Consider the following 20,988-nt stretch of genomic DNA (forward strand, 5'->3'; position numbering starts at 1 on the left):
GTCTGAACTAAGTCCTGTATGTCTCCTGCCTTGCGGTGTCAGCTCCCGTGTCTGAACTGTGTCCTGTATGTCTCCTGCTTTACGGTATTAGTTCCCGTGTCTGAACTAAGTCCTGTATTTCTCCTGCCTTGCGGTGTCAGCTCCCGTGTCTGAACTGTGTCCTGTATGTCTCCTGCTTTACGGTATTAGTTCCCGTTTCTGAACTAAGTCCTGTTTGTCTCCTGCTTTACGGTATTAGTTCCCGTGTCTGAACTAAGTCCTGTATTTCTCCTGCCTTGCGGTGTCAGCTCCCGTGTCTGAACTGTGTCCTGTATCTTGTCTGTCCTGTCTGAACACGCTCCTTGCCTGTTCGTCCCGCCTCTCTGGGGGCAGTATTCCCAGACCCGCTCCTGTATCCCGCTGCAGTGTCGGTCTCCTCCGTACACTCAGTTCCAGTCTGAACTCTCTCCTATCCTTTACCTGTTTTGTCTATGTCCATTCCCTTCCTTTTCCTGCAGAGTCTGTACTCGTACCTAACTCCTGCTTGTTGTCTCTGTACTCCCGTTTGTGAGTTTTTGGTCCACTCGCTACTTCACTGCAAGTACCCTGTGGGTGTCTGGCTCTGTCTTTCCCTTCCTGTCTGTTCCGTGTGAACAGAGTCCTGTCCTGCCCTGCTTCTGCCCGCTGCTCCTGCAGTCCTGTCCTGCCCTGCTTCTGCCCGCTGCTCCGGCAGTCCTGTCCTGCCCTGCCTGTACCCTATCCTGCCTGTATTGTTCCTGAGTCCCAGTGTGTACTGGGCCCTATCCTGCCTGTATTGTTCCTGAGTCCCAGTGTGTACTGGGCCCTATCCTGCCTGTATTGTTCCTGAGTCCCGGTGTGTACTGGGCTCTATCCCGCCTGTGTTCCTACCTGCTAGTGCCTCCCCGTCTGCACTCTAGCTGTGCTTGCCTTTACCCGCCTGCCTGCATACCCGCCTGCCTGCATACCCGCCTGCCTGCATACCCGCCTGCCTGCATACCAGTCTGTTCCTGTATTTCCCTGTGTGGGTCAACAGCCGTGTCCGGGGTCTGTCCTGGAGTAGCACCTGGTCCCTCTGCTCGGTTCCTCCTTGGTGCACTGGCGTCGTATGCCGTCGTGCCACCTTGGTCGGATCGGGTAGATACTTAGTTACGCCCCTCCAGGCATACACTCTCCGGCACGGTCCAGTGGAATCACTACCAATCACATGCACACGCCGCTCTAGCCCGGGCGTGTGCATAACAGTCTGGACTGCCTCTTGAGGTTGGGAGAAGTATTCCGAAGAGCGTAGTCATCCTGTGTGGTTTCTGGGTGGGCAGTAGTCTCTTCGGGCAGGAGGACTAGTGCGCTACCCACACACATTACCCATCGGGGCTGCTCCAGGATATTGGGAAGTGAAGCTTCAGCAGGGGCTTCCGGGTTAGGGTCATCGAAGACCATTAGAAAGGCCACCAGGAAGGCCTGCAGGTCCAGGACGATAGGATCCTGTGCGTCCCATAGGGGGGTGATCCATTTCAAGGCATCACCCGCTAGGTAAGACATCATGAATCCCACCTTAACCCGATCGGTGGGAAAATAAAGAGGGTTGAACTTGAAGTGTAGCATGCATTGCTCCACAAATGCACGACTCTGTCTTGGATCCCCATAGTAACGTGGCGGATCCGCAGGAACGGGTGCAGAAAGCTCCATCTGGACGGGTGCGAAATTCGCTGGAACTCAGCTAGTAGCAAAAAAAAAAAAAAGAAAAAAATTTCTTCTAGATGCACGTATTCGCTGGAAAACGTCTCAGAGAGCGAAGGCCGTGGGGCTCAACGGGAACCATGGCCTGAGCATGCTGTAATGCACACGCCCGGACTGACTGGCGTGTGCGTGTATATGTAGTGATTCCACTGGACTGTACCGGAGAGTGAATGCCTGGAGGGGCGTAACTAAGTATCCACCCGATCCGACCAAGGTTGTACGACGGCATACGACGCCAGTGCACCAAGGAGGAACCGAGCAGAGGGACCAGGGGCTACTCCAGGTCAGACCCCAGACACGGCTGTTGACCCACACTGGGGAATACAGGAACAGGCAGGTTAGGCTGGCACACAGACGGGTGGCTGCTGGCAAGCACGACTGGTATGCAAACTGGGAGGTACTGACAGGTACGGCCGGTATGCAGGCAGGTGGATGCTGGTAAGCACGACTGGTATGCAGGCAGGGAGGTACTGGCAGGAAGACAGGTTGGAGCACAGAGTGGATAGGTCCCAGTACAGACTGGGACTCAGGAACAGAACCGCAGATGCGGTGAACAAACACAGCAGAGTGAGGCCGCCCGGAGCAGCGAGCAAGAGCAGAGCAAGACGAGACCACCTGGAGTGGTGAGCGAGAGTGGAGCAGGACGAGACTGCCGGAGCGGTGAGCAAAGGTTCAGAGCAGAGCGAGGCTGCCGGAGCAGTGAGCAACGGGTCAGAGCAGAGCGAGGCTGCCGGAGCAGTGAGCAAAGGGTCAGAGCAGAGCGAGGCTTCCGGAGCAGTGAGCAAAGGGTCAGAGCAGAGCGAGGCTGCCGGAGCAGTGAGCAAAGGGTCAGAGCAGAGCTAGGCTGCCGGAGCAGTGAGCAAAGGGTCAGAGCAGAGCGAGGCTGCCGGAGCAGTGAGCAAAGGGTCAAAGCAGAGCGAGGCTGTCGGAGCAGTGAGCAAAGGGTCAGAGCAGAGAGAGACTGCCGGAGCAGTGAGCAAAGGGTCAGAGCAGAGCGAGACTGCCGGAGCAGTGAGCAAATGGTCAGAGCAGAGCGAGACTGCCGGAGCAGTGAGCAAAGAGTCAGAGCAGAGCGAGACTGCCGGAGCAGTGAGCAAAGGGTCAGAGCAGAGCGAGACTGCCGGAGCAGTGAGCAAAGGGTCAGAGCAGAGCGAGACTGCCGGAGCAGTGAGCAAAGGGTCAGAGCAGAGCGAGACTGCCGGAGCAGTGAGCAAAGGGTCAGAGCAGAGCGAGACTGCCGGAGCAGTGAGCAAAGGGTCAGAGCAGAGCGAGACTGCCGGAGCAGTGAGCAAAGGGTCAGAGCAGAGCGAGACTGCCGGAGCAGTGAGCAAAGGGTCAGAGCAGAGCGAGACTGCCGGAGCAGTGAGCAAAGGGTCAGAGCAGAGCGAGACTGCCGGAGCAGTGAGCAAAGGGTCAGAGCAGAGCGAGACTGCCGGAGCAGTGAGCAAAGGGTCAGAGCAGTGCGAGACCTCCGGAGCAGTGAGCAAAGGGTCAGAGCAGAGCGAGGCCGCCGGAGCAGTGAGCAAAGGGTCAGAGCAGAGCGAGGCTGCCGGAGCAGTGAGCAAAGGGTCAGAGCAGAGCGAGGCTGCCGGAGCAGTGAGCAAAGGGTCAGAGCAGAGCGAGGCTCCTGGAGCAGTGAGCAAAGGGTAAGAGCAGAGCGAGGCTGCCGGAGCAGTGAGCAAAGGGTCAGAGCAGAGCGAGGCTGCCGGAGCAGTGAGTAAAGGGTCAGAGCAGAGCGAGGCTGCCGGAGCAGTGAGCAAAGGGTCAGAGCAGAGCGAGACTGCCGGAGCAGTGAGCAAAGGGTCAGAGCAGAGCGAGACTGCCGGAGCAGTGAGCAAAGGGTCAGAGCAGAGCGAGACTGCCGGAGCAGTGAGCAAAGGGTCAGAGCAGAGCGAGACTGCCGGAGCAGTGAGCAAAGGGTCAGAGCAGAGCGAGACTGCCGGAGCAGTGAGCAAAGGGTCAGAGCAGAGCGAGACTGCCGGAGCAGTGAGTAAAGGGTCAGAGCAGAGCGAGACTGCCGGAGCAGTGAGCAAAGGGTCAGAGCAGAGCGAGACCTCCGGAGCAGTGAGCAAAGGGTCAGAGCAGAGCGAGACTGCCGGAGCAGTGACCAAAGGGTCAGAGCAGAGCGAGACTGCCGGAGCAGTGAGCAAAGGGTCAGAGCAGAGCGAGACTGCCGGAGCAGTGAGTAAAGGGTCAGAGCAGAGCGAGACTGCCGGAGCAGTGAGCAAAGGGTCAGAGCAGAGCGAGACCTCCGGAGCAGTGAGCAAAGGGTCAGAGCAGAGCGAGACTGCCGGAGCAGTGAGCAAAGGGTCAGAGCAGAGCGAGACTGCCGGAGCAGTGAGCAAAGGGTCAGAGCAGAGCGAGACTTCCGGAGCAGTGAGCAAAGGGTCAGAGCAGAGCGAGACTGCCGGAGCAGTGAGCAAAGGGTCAGAGCAGAGCGAGACTGCCGGAGCAGTGAGCAAAGGGTCAGAGCAGAGCGAGACTGCCGGAGCAGTGAGCAAAGGGTCAGAGCAGAGCGAGACTGCCGGAGCAGTGAGCAAAGGGTCAGAGCAGAGCGAGACTGCCGGAGCAGTGAGCAAAGGGTCAGAGCAGAGCGAGACTGCCGGAGCAGTGAGCAAAGGGTCAGAGCAGAGCGAGACCGCCTGGAGCGGTGAGCAAAGGCAGAGCAGGCAAGAGCTGCCGGAGCGGTGAACAAGGCAGAGCAGGCAGAAACCGCCAGAGTGGCAAGCAAGGCAGGGCACAGGGGACAGGGCTCTGTCCACACGGAACCGACAGGGAGGGAAAGGCAGAAACGGATAACCACAGGGTACTTGCAGTGAAGTAGCGAGTGGACCGCAAACTCACAAACGGAAGTACAGTGACAACGAGCAGGAGTTAGGTACGAGTTCAGACTCTGCAGAAAAAGGGAAGATATGGGCATAGAGAGAGACAGGAAACAGGCTGGAAGATAGTTAGGGCAGAAACAGACACTGGGAAAAGACACAGACAACAGATCTAGGTATGCGGCCCCTAGAGGGCAGAAGGAACAGGCTAAGAGCGTGTTCACACGGGCCTGGAAATACAGCCTCCAGGAAAGGCAGAAAGACAGTTGGCTAGAGTACACAGACAGGACACAGTTCAGACACGGGAACTGATACCGCAAGGCAGGAAACATAGACAGGACCTGGCACATCAGTGACTAGAAGCCAACTGACAGAACAAGATGCTCAGGCAAGGATTGCAAGGAGGAGCTGGTTTAAATACCAGGTGACAGACAGCAATAGGCTGATGACGCATTAGGGGTGTGTCTGCAGCAGCTACAAGAAACAGGAAGTTCGGCGGGCGTCGCCCTAAGCAGCCAGAGCAGAGCAGACAGTATGGAAAGAAGCCAGAGTGGCAGTCTGGACTGGAAATCAAGTGCGCGCTCTTGCACAGTGGGAGGTGGACCACTATGCAAGGACGCCGCCAGGTATGTTACACCAGGTTTGTTTACAGTCCCATCAAAATTTTTATCCTTTTAATATACATCAGAAGAATTAGTTCAGTAGAAAGGCAAAATGAGCAATTGTAGGTACAGTGTCATATAATATGATGATTGAAATAAATTAAAAGGGTAAAAATTTTGATGGAAAGAGTGCTTCTTTAAAGGGAATCTGTCACCTCATGTGACCTATCTAAACTATTAATATCGGCATACAGCTTATAGACTGCTGAGGAGAGTGATTCCTGTATGCCTCATATCAGATGCCTTGTTGTGGATAAATCATCTTTTATCACTTTATGTAAATGACCTATTCCAGACTCTGGGGAGGACACTGCCTGGAAGATAACTCTGCCTCCAGAGATTATTTTACATGAAGGGGGAGTTACCAGTGTGATGTGTGATGGCCGCTCTCTGCTCTCCTGATCTCACTGCAGAGTTGTGTGTGATTATACCTGACACATCTGCAGGTTCCTCTCAGCTTCCAGGTCACAGGCAGACAGGGCTGTAATATTGTTACAATACAACAGAGCTCAGAGAGAAGCAGAAAATGTGTTTTCAAGAAGTTCTACTGTCTGGTGTTAGTTACTTGTCTCACACTGGTAACTCCCCCTTCATGTAAAATAATCTCTAGAGGCAGTCTATAAACTGTATGCCCATATTAATAGTTTACATAGTTCAAATGTGGTGACATTTTAAGATTCTCTGATATTGAAAAACAAGGGAGTAAAATACTGTGTTTGCATGGATGACCTGTGCTGTCTGTTTCTTTCCATGGGAAAGCCAGGAGTCAGGGGTCAATAGACACTAGAAGACATCTCTACTGGCACTATATCAGTGGTGTGACTTAGCAGTCAAAATATACTAAATTATATGTGATTACAGTGTATAATAACCTCTAATTTTGACATATTATTTATTAGGGCCAGTACTTTTGGCAGCAGTAGGAGACACCTTCGAGGTCACATTTAAAAACAATGCGAGTCGCCCATATAGCATCCAAGCTCATGGGGTGAGCTATCAAAAAGCCATGGAAGGCGCTCTCTATAACACGGGCGACACTGCTGAAGGTGAATATAACATGCATAAGTATTGTTAGGAATCATTTCTGTGTCTCTTCCACTTTTCTTAGTTATGGTGAGCTTTGCCTAAAGTGAATAAAAAGCATGTAGATATTAATTTTCATTGATGAAATAACAATGATAGATATTGCAATTGTTTGACTATTTCACTGCTTTCACACTTATCTGGGTCACTGAAAAGCAGTGATTTCCAACTTAAAGGAAACATGTCAGCAGGATTATTGATGTTAAACTAAAGGTATGGGCAGTATATCGCTATTATACTGATTTAATACAAACCTTTAGGCCATGGCCCCACTATCAGTATTTGGTCAGTATTCGGTCAGTATTTTTTCTCAGGAGTAGGATCCAAAACCAGGAGTGGGTGATAAATGCAGAATTGGTGACTTGTTTCTATTATACCTTTTCTCGGATTGTTGCTCCTCACCTGGTTTTGTCTCCCACTCCTGAGAAAAAATACTGACCGAATACTGACCAAATACTGATAGTGGGGCCATGGCCTTAGTGTAAAAATCTGCAGCCTGGTTTTCCTTAAATTAGAATGAGAAATGTTGGTCTCCTCCATGCTTCGTGCTTTGGGGCGGGATTTGTGGGCAGGACTGTGGGTAGGGTTTTCAACTCAGGGGGCTCAGCCACGGCCCCGCCGCTGCCTCTGTTGCATTCATTTAAATTTAGGGCCAGTGCCGTGTTAGCTATGGGTGTCACTTTTGCAGGTGGTGGTCTTCATGAAAATGGCGCCGCTACATGTGCAGATCAACCTCCGGCAGTCTTCAGGAAAATGGCGCCGGAGGTGTCACATGCGCAGAATGAGATCTTGGCTCCATGACTTAAAGTGGTGGTCCAAAGTTCAAAGTAATTTTCATTCTAAAGCCCTATCTATTTATTGCCATAATCTAAACTATTTTCTAATATACTTGAATTAAAATGTCCCTACTGTTCCTTAACTACAGTATCTAACGGCCTTTTTTGCCTACTTCCTTCTTGATCATGCTTTGTTTGAGAATCCCAGTGCATGCTAGGATACTCAAATGAGGCATGGTCAGGGGGAAGAGACTGCGGTCACTGCTGCAGCCCCTGCTTTGAAATGAAGAGTCATCAGTGACACATGTTTCAGGGGCTGGGCTAGTCCCTGCATAATATGCACTGTGCGATGAGCACAATGACAGCACACTCTCTGCTGTTAGCTTAGGTCAGCAGTAATGAGTTCACAGGAGAGCGCATTGTCAGAATACCCGGCATGCAGAGACCAGCACCGCACCTGCAAGTGACATTACTGGTCTCTGCACGTCGTGTATTCTGGAAACCTGCTCTGTTGCCGGCTCATTATTGCTGATCTGAGCTGGTAAGAGAGCGTGTGCTGTCATTGTGCACATTACACAGTGCACACTGAGCAGGGACTAGCCTAGCTCCTGAAACAAATGTCACTGATGACGCTTCGTTTCAGAGAGGGAGCAGGGACTGCAGCAGTGACCGCAGCCTTTGGCCCCAGATAACGCTTCCTTTGAGTATCCCAATTTAGATTATGGCACTAAATAGATAGTGATTTAGAATGAAAATTACTTTGAACTTTGGACCACCCCTTTAATATATTATCTATTCTTTTAGTTCATACAAAAAAAAATATTTTTCTCTAAGTACAATTATTTGAAAGAGAAATGTAGAAGTAAAAGTCACTGACTTGTATTTTTATTTTTGCAGTTATTAACACTGCAGAGTCTCAGGCTTCCCATGTAGCCCCTGGAGATACATTCACTTATAGGTGGGAAGTACCCGAGAGTGTGGGGTCAACTATCCATGATCTAAACTGCTTACCATGGCTGTACTACTCATCGGTTGATATGGTCAGAGACACAAATTCGGGACTGGTGGGTCCTCTGCTGGTGTGTAAGAGTTTAATTGATGGCAAACAGGTTAGTACTGGTTTCTTTGACATTTTTACATATCATACTTTCATTATAGTGTTAACATTATAGTATATAACTTTATTGACTTTACAATGTGTGTGACTATGATCTGCTTTACAATAGAAGAAATCATAATTTATATATTCTACAAACACACCAGCACAATATAAAAAAATTAATTATTTTTCAGACTATGAATCAACAAGTATATTTCAATGGGGATATGCTCTGTTTGGTCATATAAGCTGGCTTGAGAGCCACTATAAGAAGCAGCTCTGGTGCACTTCTGATTTTCCTATGGTAACTGATTATCAGGGGTTAGGTAAGGTCAGATCAGACAGTGAAAGTTTAATTGAAGTATTACTAAATAAAGTTGGCATATAGTAGATCAAAATCAGTGGGATCTAGATACAAATTTCTGTGTAGAGCCTTTATATCCAGGGATGTCAAACTCAAACACACAGTAGGCCAAAATTAAAAACTTGAACATGAACTTTATTGAAAAAGTCGCTATAAGGGAGAAAAATAAAGTTATCGGAAAGTGCTGTACAATATATTTAAATATACATATATATATAATAAATAATAATGACAAAAAGGATAAATTCCAGTAAATGTGATGAAGACATGTAAAGTAGTAACATTAATCGCGACAGAGGAAATAAAGGGGTGAGGGAGAAAATGGGTTGGGGGACTGCCTAGGGTAGGGAGAACCCCAATACTGGAGGAGAAGTTAGGGTTGTGGGGATGGTAGATAGCAGTATATAGGGGAATGCAAAGGATGCAGTGACTCTCAAATAGAAGGAAATATAGGGACGTATAGAACATCAGAAGTACATAAACAGCACGGAAACAATAATGTTCGCAGAGTCAAGATGGTAGGGAGTGAACAAAAGGGGTAAGATCTCAATACAAAGGGAAAGGATAACAATGTACAAAAAAGAAACTGTAGAATACATGACCAAACAGAGCAATAAAATTAATCATGGCATTAGCGCAGCGGCTCCATGGCATACCTGCACCCACCTTGTGGAGGAGATAGAGGGTAGCAGGCGCTATGAGATGTATGGAGAGCATAAGGGGAGCGCTCGCTGATGAAAGAAGAGGAGGGAACTTCCGGCTCAGGTGAATGCCGGTCGAGAAGTGCATAATAGCTGGGGACCACGTTCCTATGGGGCGTGTTGTAAACAGCCTTGTAGTAACCAAAGAGCATGCCGGACCAGAAACACGGGATTTGTAGTATTAGCCTGTGCTGTCTACCGGCAGGCCAGCTCTAGTAGACATTTGGTATCTTCTCACGGGCCAAATATAATTACATTGATTTGTGCTGTGGGCCTGAGTTTGACACCTATGCTCTACCACAATCAACATAAATGAGCACATGGTCGGAACATTGAGGGATGGTCCATGCAAAGTTACAGAGTGGAGTGACTAAGTGAACTGCATAAAAGTTGCTAACCCTCTGACTCAATAAAAGCAGAGTGCAATCCTTTTCTGACATTAACATCAGCACAAAAACTGCACTAGGAAAGTCATGGCTGAGTAATGGCATGCAAGCCTTACATCACCAAGCACAATGCTAAGTGTCAGATAGAGTGGTGTGAAGTACGATACCTCTGGACACTGGAGCAGTGGAAACGTGTTCTGTGCAGTGATGAATCACACTTCTCCATCGATCTGATGGATGCGTTTGGGTTTGGCAAATGTGAGGAGAACTTTACCTGCCTAATTTCTTTGTGCCAATTGTAAAGTTTGGTGGTGGAGGAGGGATAATGATGTCGAGTTAGTTTTCAGGGGTAGGCCAGGCCTTATAGTCCCATTTGGGTTTCTGATTTCTTCTAGCACCCCAGTACATTACTATTTTGTAAAATAATTTTAGATTTTGTTCAGATGTGATTGTAAAGAAGTCCATGTGATTGCAGAGAGGAGTGGCTCACAATTACTTCGTTATGCCTAATGTATTTGATGAAAATAAGAGCTGGTATCTGGAAGAGAACATTGAGCATTTCACAAGCAGCCCTCGTAGTGTGGACCAGGAAGATCCAGATTTTCAGGAATCTAATATGATGCACTGTGAGTGTTTACTAAGCGTTATTATTAACCTGCTTTATATCAACTCATTTTTCGGAAGATCTGATAAGAGAAGTGGACATTTTTTAGGTCTGAAGAGAAATTTATGTTTTTTTTCTATTTATAATTTTTAATATCTTACAACTGTCATAATAACATGCGAACTCTTTAAGGCTACTGTCACACTACGTTAGTGCCTCTTTTGCTGTCTCCGTCAGGGAGTTCTGTCTGAAGCCCAGAAAAACGAGATTCAGATGAATCCCCGATGGAGCCATTGAGTATATGAGGCAAACAGAGTCTAATGTCAGCAATATTTGACTTATATTCCACCAGTATCCATCTTTTATGCCGGATATAATGGTGTAGCAGACTGTGTTTTAGTGTCCGGCAAAAACTTTGGACTCTGCCTCATTATACTCAATTGTTTTTCCACATACCGTCTGGATACTGTTTTTCTTAGCTTTAGAAAAAAGACTCAGACGAAGACAGCAAAAAATGCATTAAGATACTGTGAAACTAGCCTCACAATAAAGCCACGGGCCCACTATCAGTATTTGGTCACTATTTTTTCTCAGGAGTGGAAGCCAAAACCAGGTGAGGAACAATCAGAGAAAAGGTATAATAGAAACAAGTCACCAATTCTGCATTTATCACCCACTCCTGGTTTTGGATCCCACTCCTGAGAAAAAATACTGACCTAATACTGACCAAATACTGATAGTGGGGTCATGGCCTTATATTTGTTCCAGTTCAAAAGTTAACACCTCACCCAAAATAACATCCATGATAAATGAATAAATGAGACTGCCGCACTAATAGATTGGATAGGAGCTGAAAATAAGGAAGAGGCGCACACAATATAGAAATTAGTATACGTAGCAATTCTCTGTATAGTAGGGAATGCACTTGGACAGTAAAATTATTCTTCCTATAGAGACAAATTATATATACACAAGAGGGTTAAAAGATATAGTGCTTCTCTATATAGTTGGAAGTCCGTATGAACAGTTAGATATACTGGAGCTACTAAACAGCCTTTGATATACCGCCAGGTAGTTCATAGTCTGTAAAATATTAATAAACGGTACTTTGTATAGAATATGAAATAAGGGGTTAATAGGCACCAGTCTTCACAGTATTGTTGCAGGCTGGTACTTTGTATAGACATGCAGTTAGTAGGGCAGTATCATTTATTCATGTATCATAGTTTTCCTCATTTATGGGCCATCACACAGCACAGGATCCGTGGATCTGCGCCAGCAGTTTATACTATCTTCTGCCCATCATCCCCTTGGGCACTCGTGTATTTTTTATACTTTATCTACTATCTTCCACCTCTAATGGTTATATTGTGCCTTGTGAATAGCAATCAATGGATACATGTATGGAAATCAGCCGGGGCTAGACATGTGTAAAGGAGACTCAATCCGTTGGCATATGCTGGGACTGGGCACAGAGGTCGACATGCATGGAATACACTTTACGGGAAATACCATTCGCCTCCATGATACCACAAGGGATGTTGCAAGCTTATTTCCACACATCTCATACTCAGTAATAATGACTCCGGACAATGAAGGTAAGTTACAAGGAATTATTGCATTAGTAAATCCATGGTATATGCTCCTCTGCTACAAATTGTAATTATATATTACAATTGATATTTTTTGATAATCTTGAAAATAATCATACCTGGAAATAATGCACTGGGAGGTCAAATGTCTAATAAGATAACAAGATTCCAAAAGGAAGATAATCACACAATCTATACATTGTATATTTCAGGTCTCATTCAGACAGCCATAATTTTTCACGCCTGCACAAAATGGTCCGAGTTTCACCAGTATTTGATCAGTATCAGTTTATACCATCAGTGTTTCATCTGTGATTTCCACGTGACTCACAACTTTCTGAATGAGGTCTTAGTTGACGTTTTTCTAAAGAAAGATGATATACAATAGATCAAAGTCAGCTATATCAGCCAACAAATTCCTGTATACAGCCACTTTATACATTGGCAGGGCTATGTTCACACAGGTTTTTCAGGAGATTTTTTTTTCCAGAATCCTCCTCAAAAAGTACCTCCAAAACACTTGAAAAACTATTCCTATTCATTATTTTGAAAAAAACATTTTTTGATATTAACATTAGGAGCTGATTGAGCTGTATTTTCCTGAAGAGGTTTTGTAAAATGCTTGGTGAAAAAAATGCATGCCATTTCTTTGAAATAACCTGAAATAAAATGTTTGCAAGCTACGCACTGTTAAAAAAGACTGCAAAGAATGCATCAGGAAAAACTCTTCAAAACTGCTTCAGGAAAATAAAAACTCTCCCCAGAAAGGAATGTTTCCTGACTCAATTTTTGCTTGAAAAACATGTTGGTTTTGAACACCTGAGTGGTGTGAGTCTGAGTGGTGACACCACCTTGAACTAATTTTACACTTTAGTTTTTTATTTCTTCGTACCCCAAAAAACCCAACCAATTTTCATCTTAGTAGTGGATAAGATTTTCATCCATTTTTTTGTCCTTGTGCCATAAGTTTTTCTCATATGATAAAAAAACTGATGAATAAGTCAGTGAAAATGGATAATACATTGATGCAACATAAATGGCATTTGTGTACTTTCCGAATTTTTTTTTTTTGCGCTGACCCGTTCACATGAATGGGCGAGTTTGGTCAACAAATAAGAACCATACTTGGACAAGTCTTTGTCAAATGAAAAGGCTCATAGACTAAAACAGGTCCATGCAACCTTTCGGGTTAGCTCACAGCACTCTTCAAAGGACAAAAGAGCAGATCAGGGCATTCTCCCGTATAAAGACGCAAGTTCCAAAATCCAAGGAACCCACTTGGATACAGCATGCGCAGGAAAATAGTAGATAGCGTCCAGCAGGTGATGAAGTTGAAAACGTGTTTACTCTGCTACACACGGGATGTGACGTTTCTACCTGTCAAGCTTGTGATATGTTGAAACGTTGCATCCGGTGTTTGGCAGAATAAAGATGTTTTGAACTTCATCACTTCCTGGACGCCGTCTACTATTTTCCTGAGCATAAAATAGGTGCATGTTCTATGTGCAAAAAAATGGAGGTCTAAGGTCTGCGTTGAAAAAAATGCAGTGTGAACTAGTCTAGCCCATTTTACAGTGTGCACTAGTCTCACTTTACAGACAAGATACTTGACAAGCAGTTTGCAGACGTCACCGGCAATTTGCAGACATAAGTGGCTGATAACTCCAATGGTCTTCTCAACCCGGCCTAATGTTGATTCTTCTAGAATATACGCCTATAGGCTACTCCGATGAGGTAGGAACTGAGGTCGACAATGCCATTTACCATGGATACAAATAATGTAGCTTATTTATTTTCCCATCATTTAAAGAGAACCCGTCAGCTGTTTCATGCTGCCCGAACCACAGGCCGCATGAATCGGAGACCGACTCTTTTTGCTCAGACATGTCACTCTGAAGTGCTGCGGTGTTTCAGAGAAGACAAACTATGAAAGGGTGACCGGAGACTATGAGACTAGGATGACTAGGCCAAAAGGCGCATCTGCAGTGGCTTTTTTCCTGCTCTGCTCCCCCTGATTTGAAAGGTCTCTACCTATACACATTCCGGGAAACAGGGTGGGGAGAAGCCACCCGGTACCTTCTTATTGGACTAGTCATCCAAGTCGCTTCGATCCCAGATAATATTTCATGGTATGTTTCCTATGTCACACTGCAGTATTTCAGAGTGAAATATACTTGGCTGCAATCAATCAGCCGCTCTCGGATTCATGCTGCCCCTGGTTCAAGCAGACAGTGTCAGCTGACTGGTTCCCTTAAGGACTCGTTTAGACGACCATATAATATGGATGTGCTCCACGGACCGCATGTGAAGAGTGCACGCACCTATTATAGCCAATGTGCCAGTGCACATGGCTGATTTTCCACATAGACCGACTATCTGTGTGGAAAGCAGCATGTTCTGATTTATGGACCAGACTAGGACACTTAAATGGCAGGCAGACATGGCACTCGTCCGATATGTGTAGAGAACTCAGAGCTGCACATCCGCAATTACTGGATACTGAGATTTAGAACAGCCGTCTGAACATGGCCTTAGGCCACAGCCCAACTATCAGTATTTAGTCAGTATTTTTCTCAGGACTGTGAGCCAAAACCAGGTGAGGAACAATCAGAGAAATGGTATAATAGAAACAAGTCACCAATTCTGCATTTATCACCCACTCCTGGTTTTGGCTCCCACTCCTGTGAATACTGACCAAATACTGATAGTGGGGTCATGGCCTTAATGTCACAATACACCTGCAAGAACTATACTTGTCTGTTTTTGTCTTCTCAGGTGTTTTTAATGTTGAGTGTATGACTACAGACCATTACACTGGAGGAATGAGACAGCGCTACAGGGTTCAGTCATGTGGCAAACAGGAGTCTTCAAAAGCCCTTTTCTATACACACACATATTACATTGCCGCAGAAGAGGTTGAATGGGACTATTCACCAAATCGGACCTGGGAACATGAGAGGCATGCGAACAATGAGGAGAGGTAATTGATTTCTACTTCCACAATCATGTTTTCTTTGCCAAACACCTAAATACTAGATAATAAAAAGCTACTGCATTAAAAGGAGCCTGTTTTGACCCATGAAGACAGCAGACAGTGCTCTACTGGGGATTGGAGAGCAGATGAAACATTTCTACATGCTTAGTCATGTAGGTTGTATGATTGATGACTCAAAGTTTCAATCCCTCCGACCCTGTGACCACAAATGCCCTGGTGCAACGTCCTTCATTCATTTTCAAATGCTCTCAACCCTTCTTCTCTGCCAGCTGTATCATCCAGAGATGGCTGCAACATCTAATTAGGAGACTGCTACAACCATCACTAATGATTAGAGGTGGAGAGATTAGGAGAGTGAATTAAAACTTTGACTCCTCAGTCATGCAGTCTACAGGACCATAGGACCATGCACATACAGTAGGCATGGTTCAACCTGAGGCGCACACAGAAATCATGAGGCCCCATAGCAAAAGTCCTAATTGGGCCCTCCCATCTCCAAAGCCATGGTATTCTTCAAGAGGTGCTACATTTAGTTTAAGGCCACGGCCCCATTATCAGTATTTGGTCAGTATCTTTTCTCAGGAGTGGGATCTGAAACCAGGAGTGGAACAATGATAGAAAAGGTATAATAGAAACAAGTCTCCAATTCAGCATTTATCACCCACTCCTGGTTTTGGCTCCCACGCCTGAGAAAAAATACTGACCGAATACAGACCAAATACTGATAGTGGGGCCATTGCCTAACTCCTTCACTCGAAGGCAATTTTTCAGTTTTTGCGCTTTTGCTTTTTTTCTCCATTTCATCCAAGAGCTATAATTAGTTTTGAATGACACCCTGCACTTTAGCATGTAATGTCCAGAAAAATAGGAAAATAATCCCAAGTTGGATGCAATGGCAAAAAAAATGCAATACTGCGATCGTTTTTAGGCATTCATCGTACGGCATTCATCGTACGGTAAAAATGACCTGGCCATAAGATTATTCACATTAGGCCACGTTCACATGTTCAGTATTTGGTCAGTATTTTACATCAGTATTTGTAACCAAAACCAGGAGAGGAACAATCAGAGGAAAAGTATTATAGAAACACGTCACCACTTCTGTATTTATCACCCACTCTGGGTTTTGGCTTACAAATACTGAGGTAAAATACTGAACATATGAACATAGCCTTAGTATGAATACAGCTGTATAAAACTTGAATAGTTTTTTTACATTTTATTAGTGATTAAAAAAAATTCTAAACTTTGTAAAAAAAAAAATTAAAAAAGGTAACTTTTTTATTTCTCTTCCAAAGAGCTGTATGAATGCTTCATTTTTGCGTGGCAAGCTGACATTTTTATATATACCATTTTGGAGTACATACATTGTTGTGTTCACTGTTTTTAGCATTTTTTTAGAGACTTGTGACCTTTAAATAGTTAACCAGCAACGATCGGAGCTAGCTCCGGTCACTGCTGTTGTAGACAGATGCCAGCTATGCTATGTAACACAAGCCGGTATCTGCCGCATGAGGCGTGAGTCCAGCTCTTGAGTCCACACCACACCTATGGACACAGCACTGATGTACACATACATCTTTGTGCGCCAAGGGGTTAAAGAGACCCTCGCAGTTCTAATGTCAGTGTTGGTTAATACTAGTATTGCCCATCAAGTAACAATTCTGGATCATCTTTTCTCAGAAACTCTATGTTGTGTCATTCCTCTATTATATAAATGTTAATATATAAATAGACAACTGGGTGTTACCAATCCCCTAGAAAAAAGGGGTGTGTCACTACTCATTGGACAAGGTCAGACTGTGCAGGGACACACCCTCAAGTGGTAAAATCTAGTTATTAATTTATTTATACATTTCAAGGAGGAATAACTGAGGAACAACACAAAACAGAGTTATAAGAAAATATATTCCAGAATTGCAAGGAGAGTGAATGGTCCTCTTTTATATTTTGTATAATTAAAAGTGTAACAAGTTACTAATATATTTTCTGTATCACTTTCTCATGCTTGTCGCCATTTCCATGTAAGCTGTATGGCTCGTTACAGTATCAGCACAGTCATCAAAGCCGTGTCTTGAAGCCGTACACCTGTGAAATCATCAGTTGAGCGGACCCATGGAAGTTCAGGTTCTGGTACCCAACCCAAACTTTATTCCAAAGTTTGGTTCAGGTACCAGACCTAAAACCAGATTCCGAACGTCATTGTAAACAATGAGGACACAAACTTTTGAACTGAAAAATTCTCTCTCACTCTCCCTCTCTCTCCTTCTCTCTCCCTCTCTTTCTCGCAACCTCTCTCTCTCTTTCTCTCTCACTCTCCTTCTCTCTCCCTCTCTCTCTCCTTCTCTCTCCCTCTCTTTCTCTTAACCTCTCTCTTTCTTTCTCTCTCACTCTCCCTCTCCTTCTCTCTCCTCCACCCGGACTTTCCCCAGAACTCCAAATATTGCACACAATGAAGTCCCATAGTGACTACAAGCAGAGATCTTGAAAATCTAGAGTGACTTCAAGCAAAAATTGAAAACTGCTAAAAATGTATCTAGAAAATATTTTAAAAATTGTATAACTTTATTATGTGATCTGTACCCCTTATTTCTTACAGCTGTAGTAGCTCCTTAGTATAACTATAAAGGGTTATATTTACTAAACCTGTCTAATGTGTAGGCATCATAAACCTGTGACAGATTTATCATAGTAGTTCATGCCAGGTGATAAATTTGGCAAGTCTTTAGTTGATTATGTCTAACTTTACACCTTCTTTTGGTTGGCCCAGTTTAAGGCAATATTGTTGAATTTTATTCATGACCCTTTCCGGCAAAGCAATGGCCTCTTCCTGCACTCTATCTAAGGGCTCCTTGAGACGTCCCGAGCGGGATAGCTTCATATATTTCTATGAGGCTGTCACGCTCGGAGTCAGGAGACGCGCGGCCAGTCCGTGCATTGCGATCTGAGATCGGACCAATGATCACATGGCATCTGTGAGCCCTAATACTCGTAATAAAGGTGACGTAAGCTTTTACACAAAATGAGGCCAAATGGTGCAAATTAGGCAAATACTCTGGAGCTTTTATCTTAGTAAATCTCTATGTATTTCGACATGTGTGGGAAATTGAAGGTTTGGGGGGCTCAGATCTCATAGTAAGGCCACGGCCCCACTATCAGTATTTGGTCAGTATTCGGTCAGTATTTTTTCTCAGGAGTGGGAGCCAAAATCAGGTGAGGAACAATCAGGGAAAAGGTATAATAGAAACAAGTCACCAATTCTGCATTTATCACCCACTCCTGGTTTTGGGTCCCACTCCTGAGAAAAAATACTGACCGAATACTGACCAAATACTGGTAGTGGGGCCGTGGCCTAAATGTTGAAAGCTAAAGATCCATCTATGTCTTTCACTAATAACCAAGGTGGTTGTTGGTGGCGTTCCCTTCACTTTCTCGGCTACATTTGACTTTGATTTGTTGGGCGTACGCAGTAACCAGTATATATCATCTAATCTCTTGGTTTCCCTAAAGCCCAGGCGATGTATTTTTAAATAAATCCAGAACTTCTATTGGTTCCAAGTACAAAAAAGCTGTATACCGGGAATACACAGACAAGACCTTTACGGTACAAAAGGAAAGAACAGGAGCCCAAGAGCATTTTGCTATCCTCGGTAAGTAATATGCCTTTGGTTTTAAAGTAGATCTTTATTGCTTCATTATTCGAGTGAGAATCTCTACACCTGTCATAATATAATAAAGTATGGATGAAATCTGGCAACAATATGATCCAGCAAACCAATACTGGTAATGAATCCTGGGTAACAATGAAAACACATCTCATTATATGGTTTAGCACGTTCTCCAAGTGACTTTTGTCTAATAGTAAATCAATACGGTCAGTTGGCTCAGATTGGTGGTACTGTATCAATAGGATGGGGACAAGGTGTGAGTCCGTATGATGTCAAGTCGCCCTGCTTACCTGCAATGCCTATTAATTAATTCTGAGTTAACAGACAGGATGCATCTGACCCTCATTTAGCAGCTACAAAACAGAGCCATGGAGGACCTAGTATATACTTGTGTTAGACAATCTGACCCTTGATTTCAGTGAGAGCTGTGTAACACTTGTTTCTCTTTATGGTGGTCTTGCAAGAAAACTGGACACTTTTTCCAAGTTCTTCCACAGATTACAACTCATTGCTGAAGGTCTCAACAGGAGAACACCCTATGATCAGCTTATAGTAGGGCAATTCCATACAGAGAAGTGCCAGAGCATAAAGAAGTGTGGAAGACACTTGAAAATCCTAGGATACATATTTTTAATATATAGACATTGACATGGTCATCACACTGTTTTTTAAGTGTAAGGCTGCATTCACACATCCATGTGTCGCGGTCCGTGATGCATTGACCATACGTGGTTCTCCTGACCGGAAATCAACAGGCTCACAACACGACTCACAGATGTATGAATCTGGTCTAAGCTGAATGCAACAAATAACCACTATTCTATAGTTTATTATACTATACTAACTAATAAAGTCTGTGGTCAAATACCAACAATATCTACGTCAATTTTTTTATTTAACAGGTCCACTAATAAAAGCAAATGTTGGTGATAGAATTAAAATAATATTCAAGAACAAGGCAAGTAGACCGTATTCAATATATGCACATGGTGTTAAACTGGAAAATAATGAAGTAAAGGCGACAGAACCTGGTAAGATTACTTGTCACAATGTGGGTATGAATGTGTATAATATAAACATTAATATATATATTAATTTGCCATGTGTGCAAAAAAGCAACGTTTAAGCTCCAAAGAGCCTTTGTCAAGCCAAAATACTGTCTTTTTGCACACATGGCAAATTAAACGTTTGTCAACTTTTTTTTATATTACTACTGTGCTACCTGCTGTTTTTGCATTTATTATTAGGATATTGGACTACAACCTGCAGGCTGGCACCTATCAACTGCATTTTGTCTTAGCCTTTGCTGCCTCATTGTTTATATATTATATACAGTGCATTGTGAAAGTATTTGACTCCCTTGAACTTTTCGACCTTTTGCCACATTTCTGGCTTCAAACATAAAGATATAAAATTCAAATTTTTTTGGGTCTAATCAACAACAAGTGGCACACAATCGTGAACTGGAACGAAATTTATTGGATATTTTAAACTTTTTTAACAAATTAAAAACTGAAAAGTGGGGCGTGCAATATTATTCGGCCCTCTTGAGTTAATACTTTGTAGCGCCACCTTTTGCTGCGATTACAGCTGCAAGTCGCTTGGGGTATGTCTATCTGTTTTGCACATCGAGAGGCTGAAAACCTTGCCCATTCTTCCTTGCAAAACAGCTCGAGCTCAGTGAGGTTGGATGGAGAGCATTTATCAACAGCAGTTTTCAGCTCTTTCCACAGATTCTCGATTGGATTCAGGTCTGGACTTTGACTTGGCCATTCTAACACCTGGATACGTTTATTTTTGAACCATTCCATTGTAGATTTTACTTTCTGTTTGGGATCATTGTCTTGTTGGAAGATAAATTTCCATCCCAGTCTCAGGTCTTTTGCAGACTCCAACAGGTTATCTTCCAGAATGGTCCTGTATTTGGCTCCATACATCTTACCATCAATTTTAACCATCTTCCCTGTCCCTGCTGAAGAAAAGCAGGCCCAAACCATGATGCTGCCACCACCATGTTTGACAGTGGGGATGGTGTTGAGCTGTGTTGCTTTTACGCCAAACATATCGTTTTGCAAAAAGTTTGATTTTGTTTTCATCTGACCAGAACACCTTATTCCACATGTTTGGTGTGTCTCCTAGGTGGCTTGTGGCAAACTTCAAACGAGACTTTTTATGGATATCTTTGAGAAATGGCTTTCTTCTTGCCACGCTTACATAAAGGCCAGATTTGTGCAGTGTACGACTGATTGTTGTCCTATGGACGGACTCTCTCACCTGAGCTGTAGATCTCTGCAGTTCATCCAAAGTGATCATGGGCCTTTTGGCTGCATCTCTGATCAGTCTTCTCCTTGTTCGAGATGAAAGTTTAGAGGCACGGCCGGGTCCTGGTATATTTGCAGTGATCTGATACTCCTTCCATTTCAATATGATCACTTGCCCAGTGCTCCTTGAGAAGTTTAAAACTTGGGAAATCTTTTTGTATCCAAATCTGGCTTTAAA

The 20,988-nt window shown here is 44.5% G+C and overlaps 1 protein-coding gene across 1 annotated transcript in view; it reads left to right on the forward strand.

Annotated features, from left to right (window-relative positions):
• CP (ceruloplasmin) overlaps positions 1-20,988 on the forward strand; it is a 123,042-nt gene that overhangs the window by 85,818 nt on the left and 16,236 nt on the right. Inside the window, exons 9-15 of the mRNA XM_073674642.1 lie at positions 6,121-6,267; positions 7,978-8,189; positions 10,106-10,256; positions 11,620-11,832; positions 14,602-14,806; positions 18,332-18,471; positions 19,392-19,520. Coding sequence (XP_073530743.1) covers positions 6,121-6,267; positions 7,978-8,189; positions 10,106-10,256; positions 11,620-11,832; positions 14,602-14,806; positions 18,332-18,471; positions 19,392-19,520 — 1,197 coding nt within the window. The remainder of the gene's footprint in view (positions 1-6,120; positions 6,268-7,977; positions 8,190-10,105; positions 10,257-11,619; positions 11,833-14,601; positions 14,807-18,331; positions 18,472-19,391; positions 19,521-20,988) is intronic.

Source organism: Phyllobates terribilis, unplaced genomic scaffold (assembly GCF_046119375.1).
Source record: "Phyllobates terribilis strain yellow unplaced genomic scaffold, ASM4611937v1 Scaffold_3__8_contigs__length_932513732, whole genome shotgun sequence".
Taxonomy (NCBI): Eukaryota; Metazoa; Chordata; class Amphibia; order Anura; family Dendrobatidae; genus Phyllobates; species Phyllobates terribilis.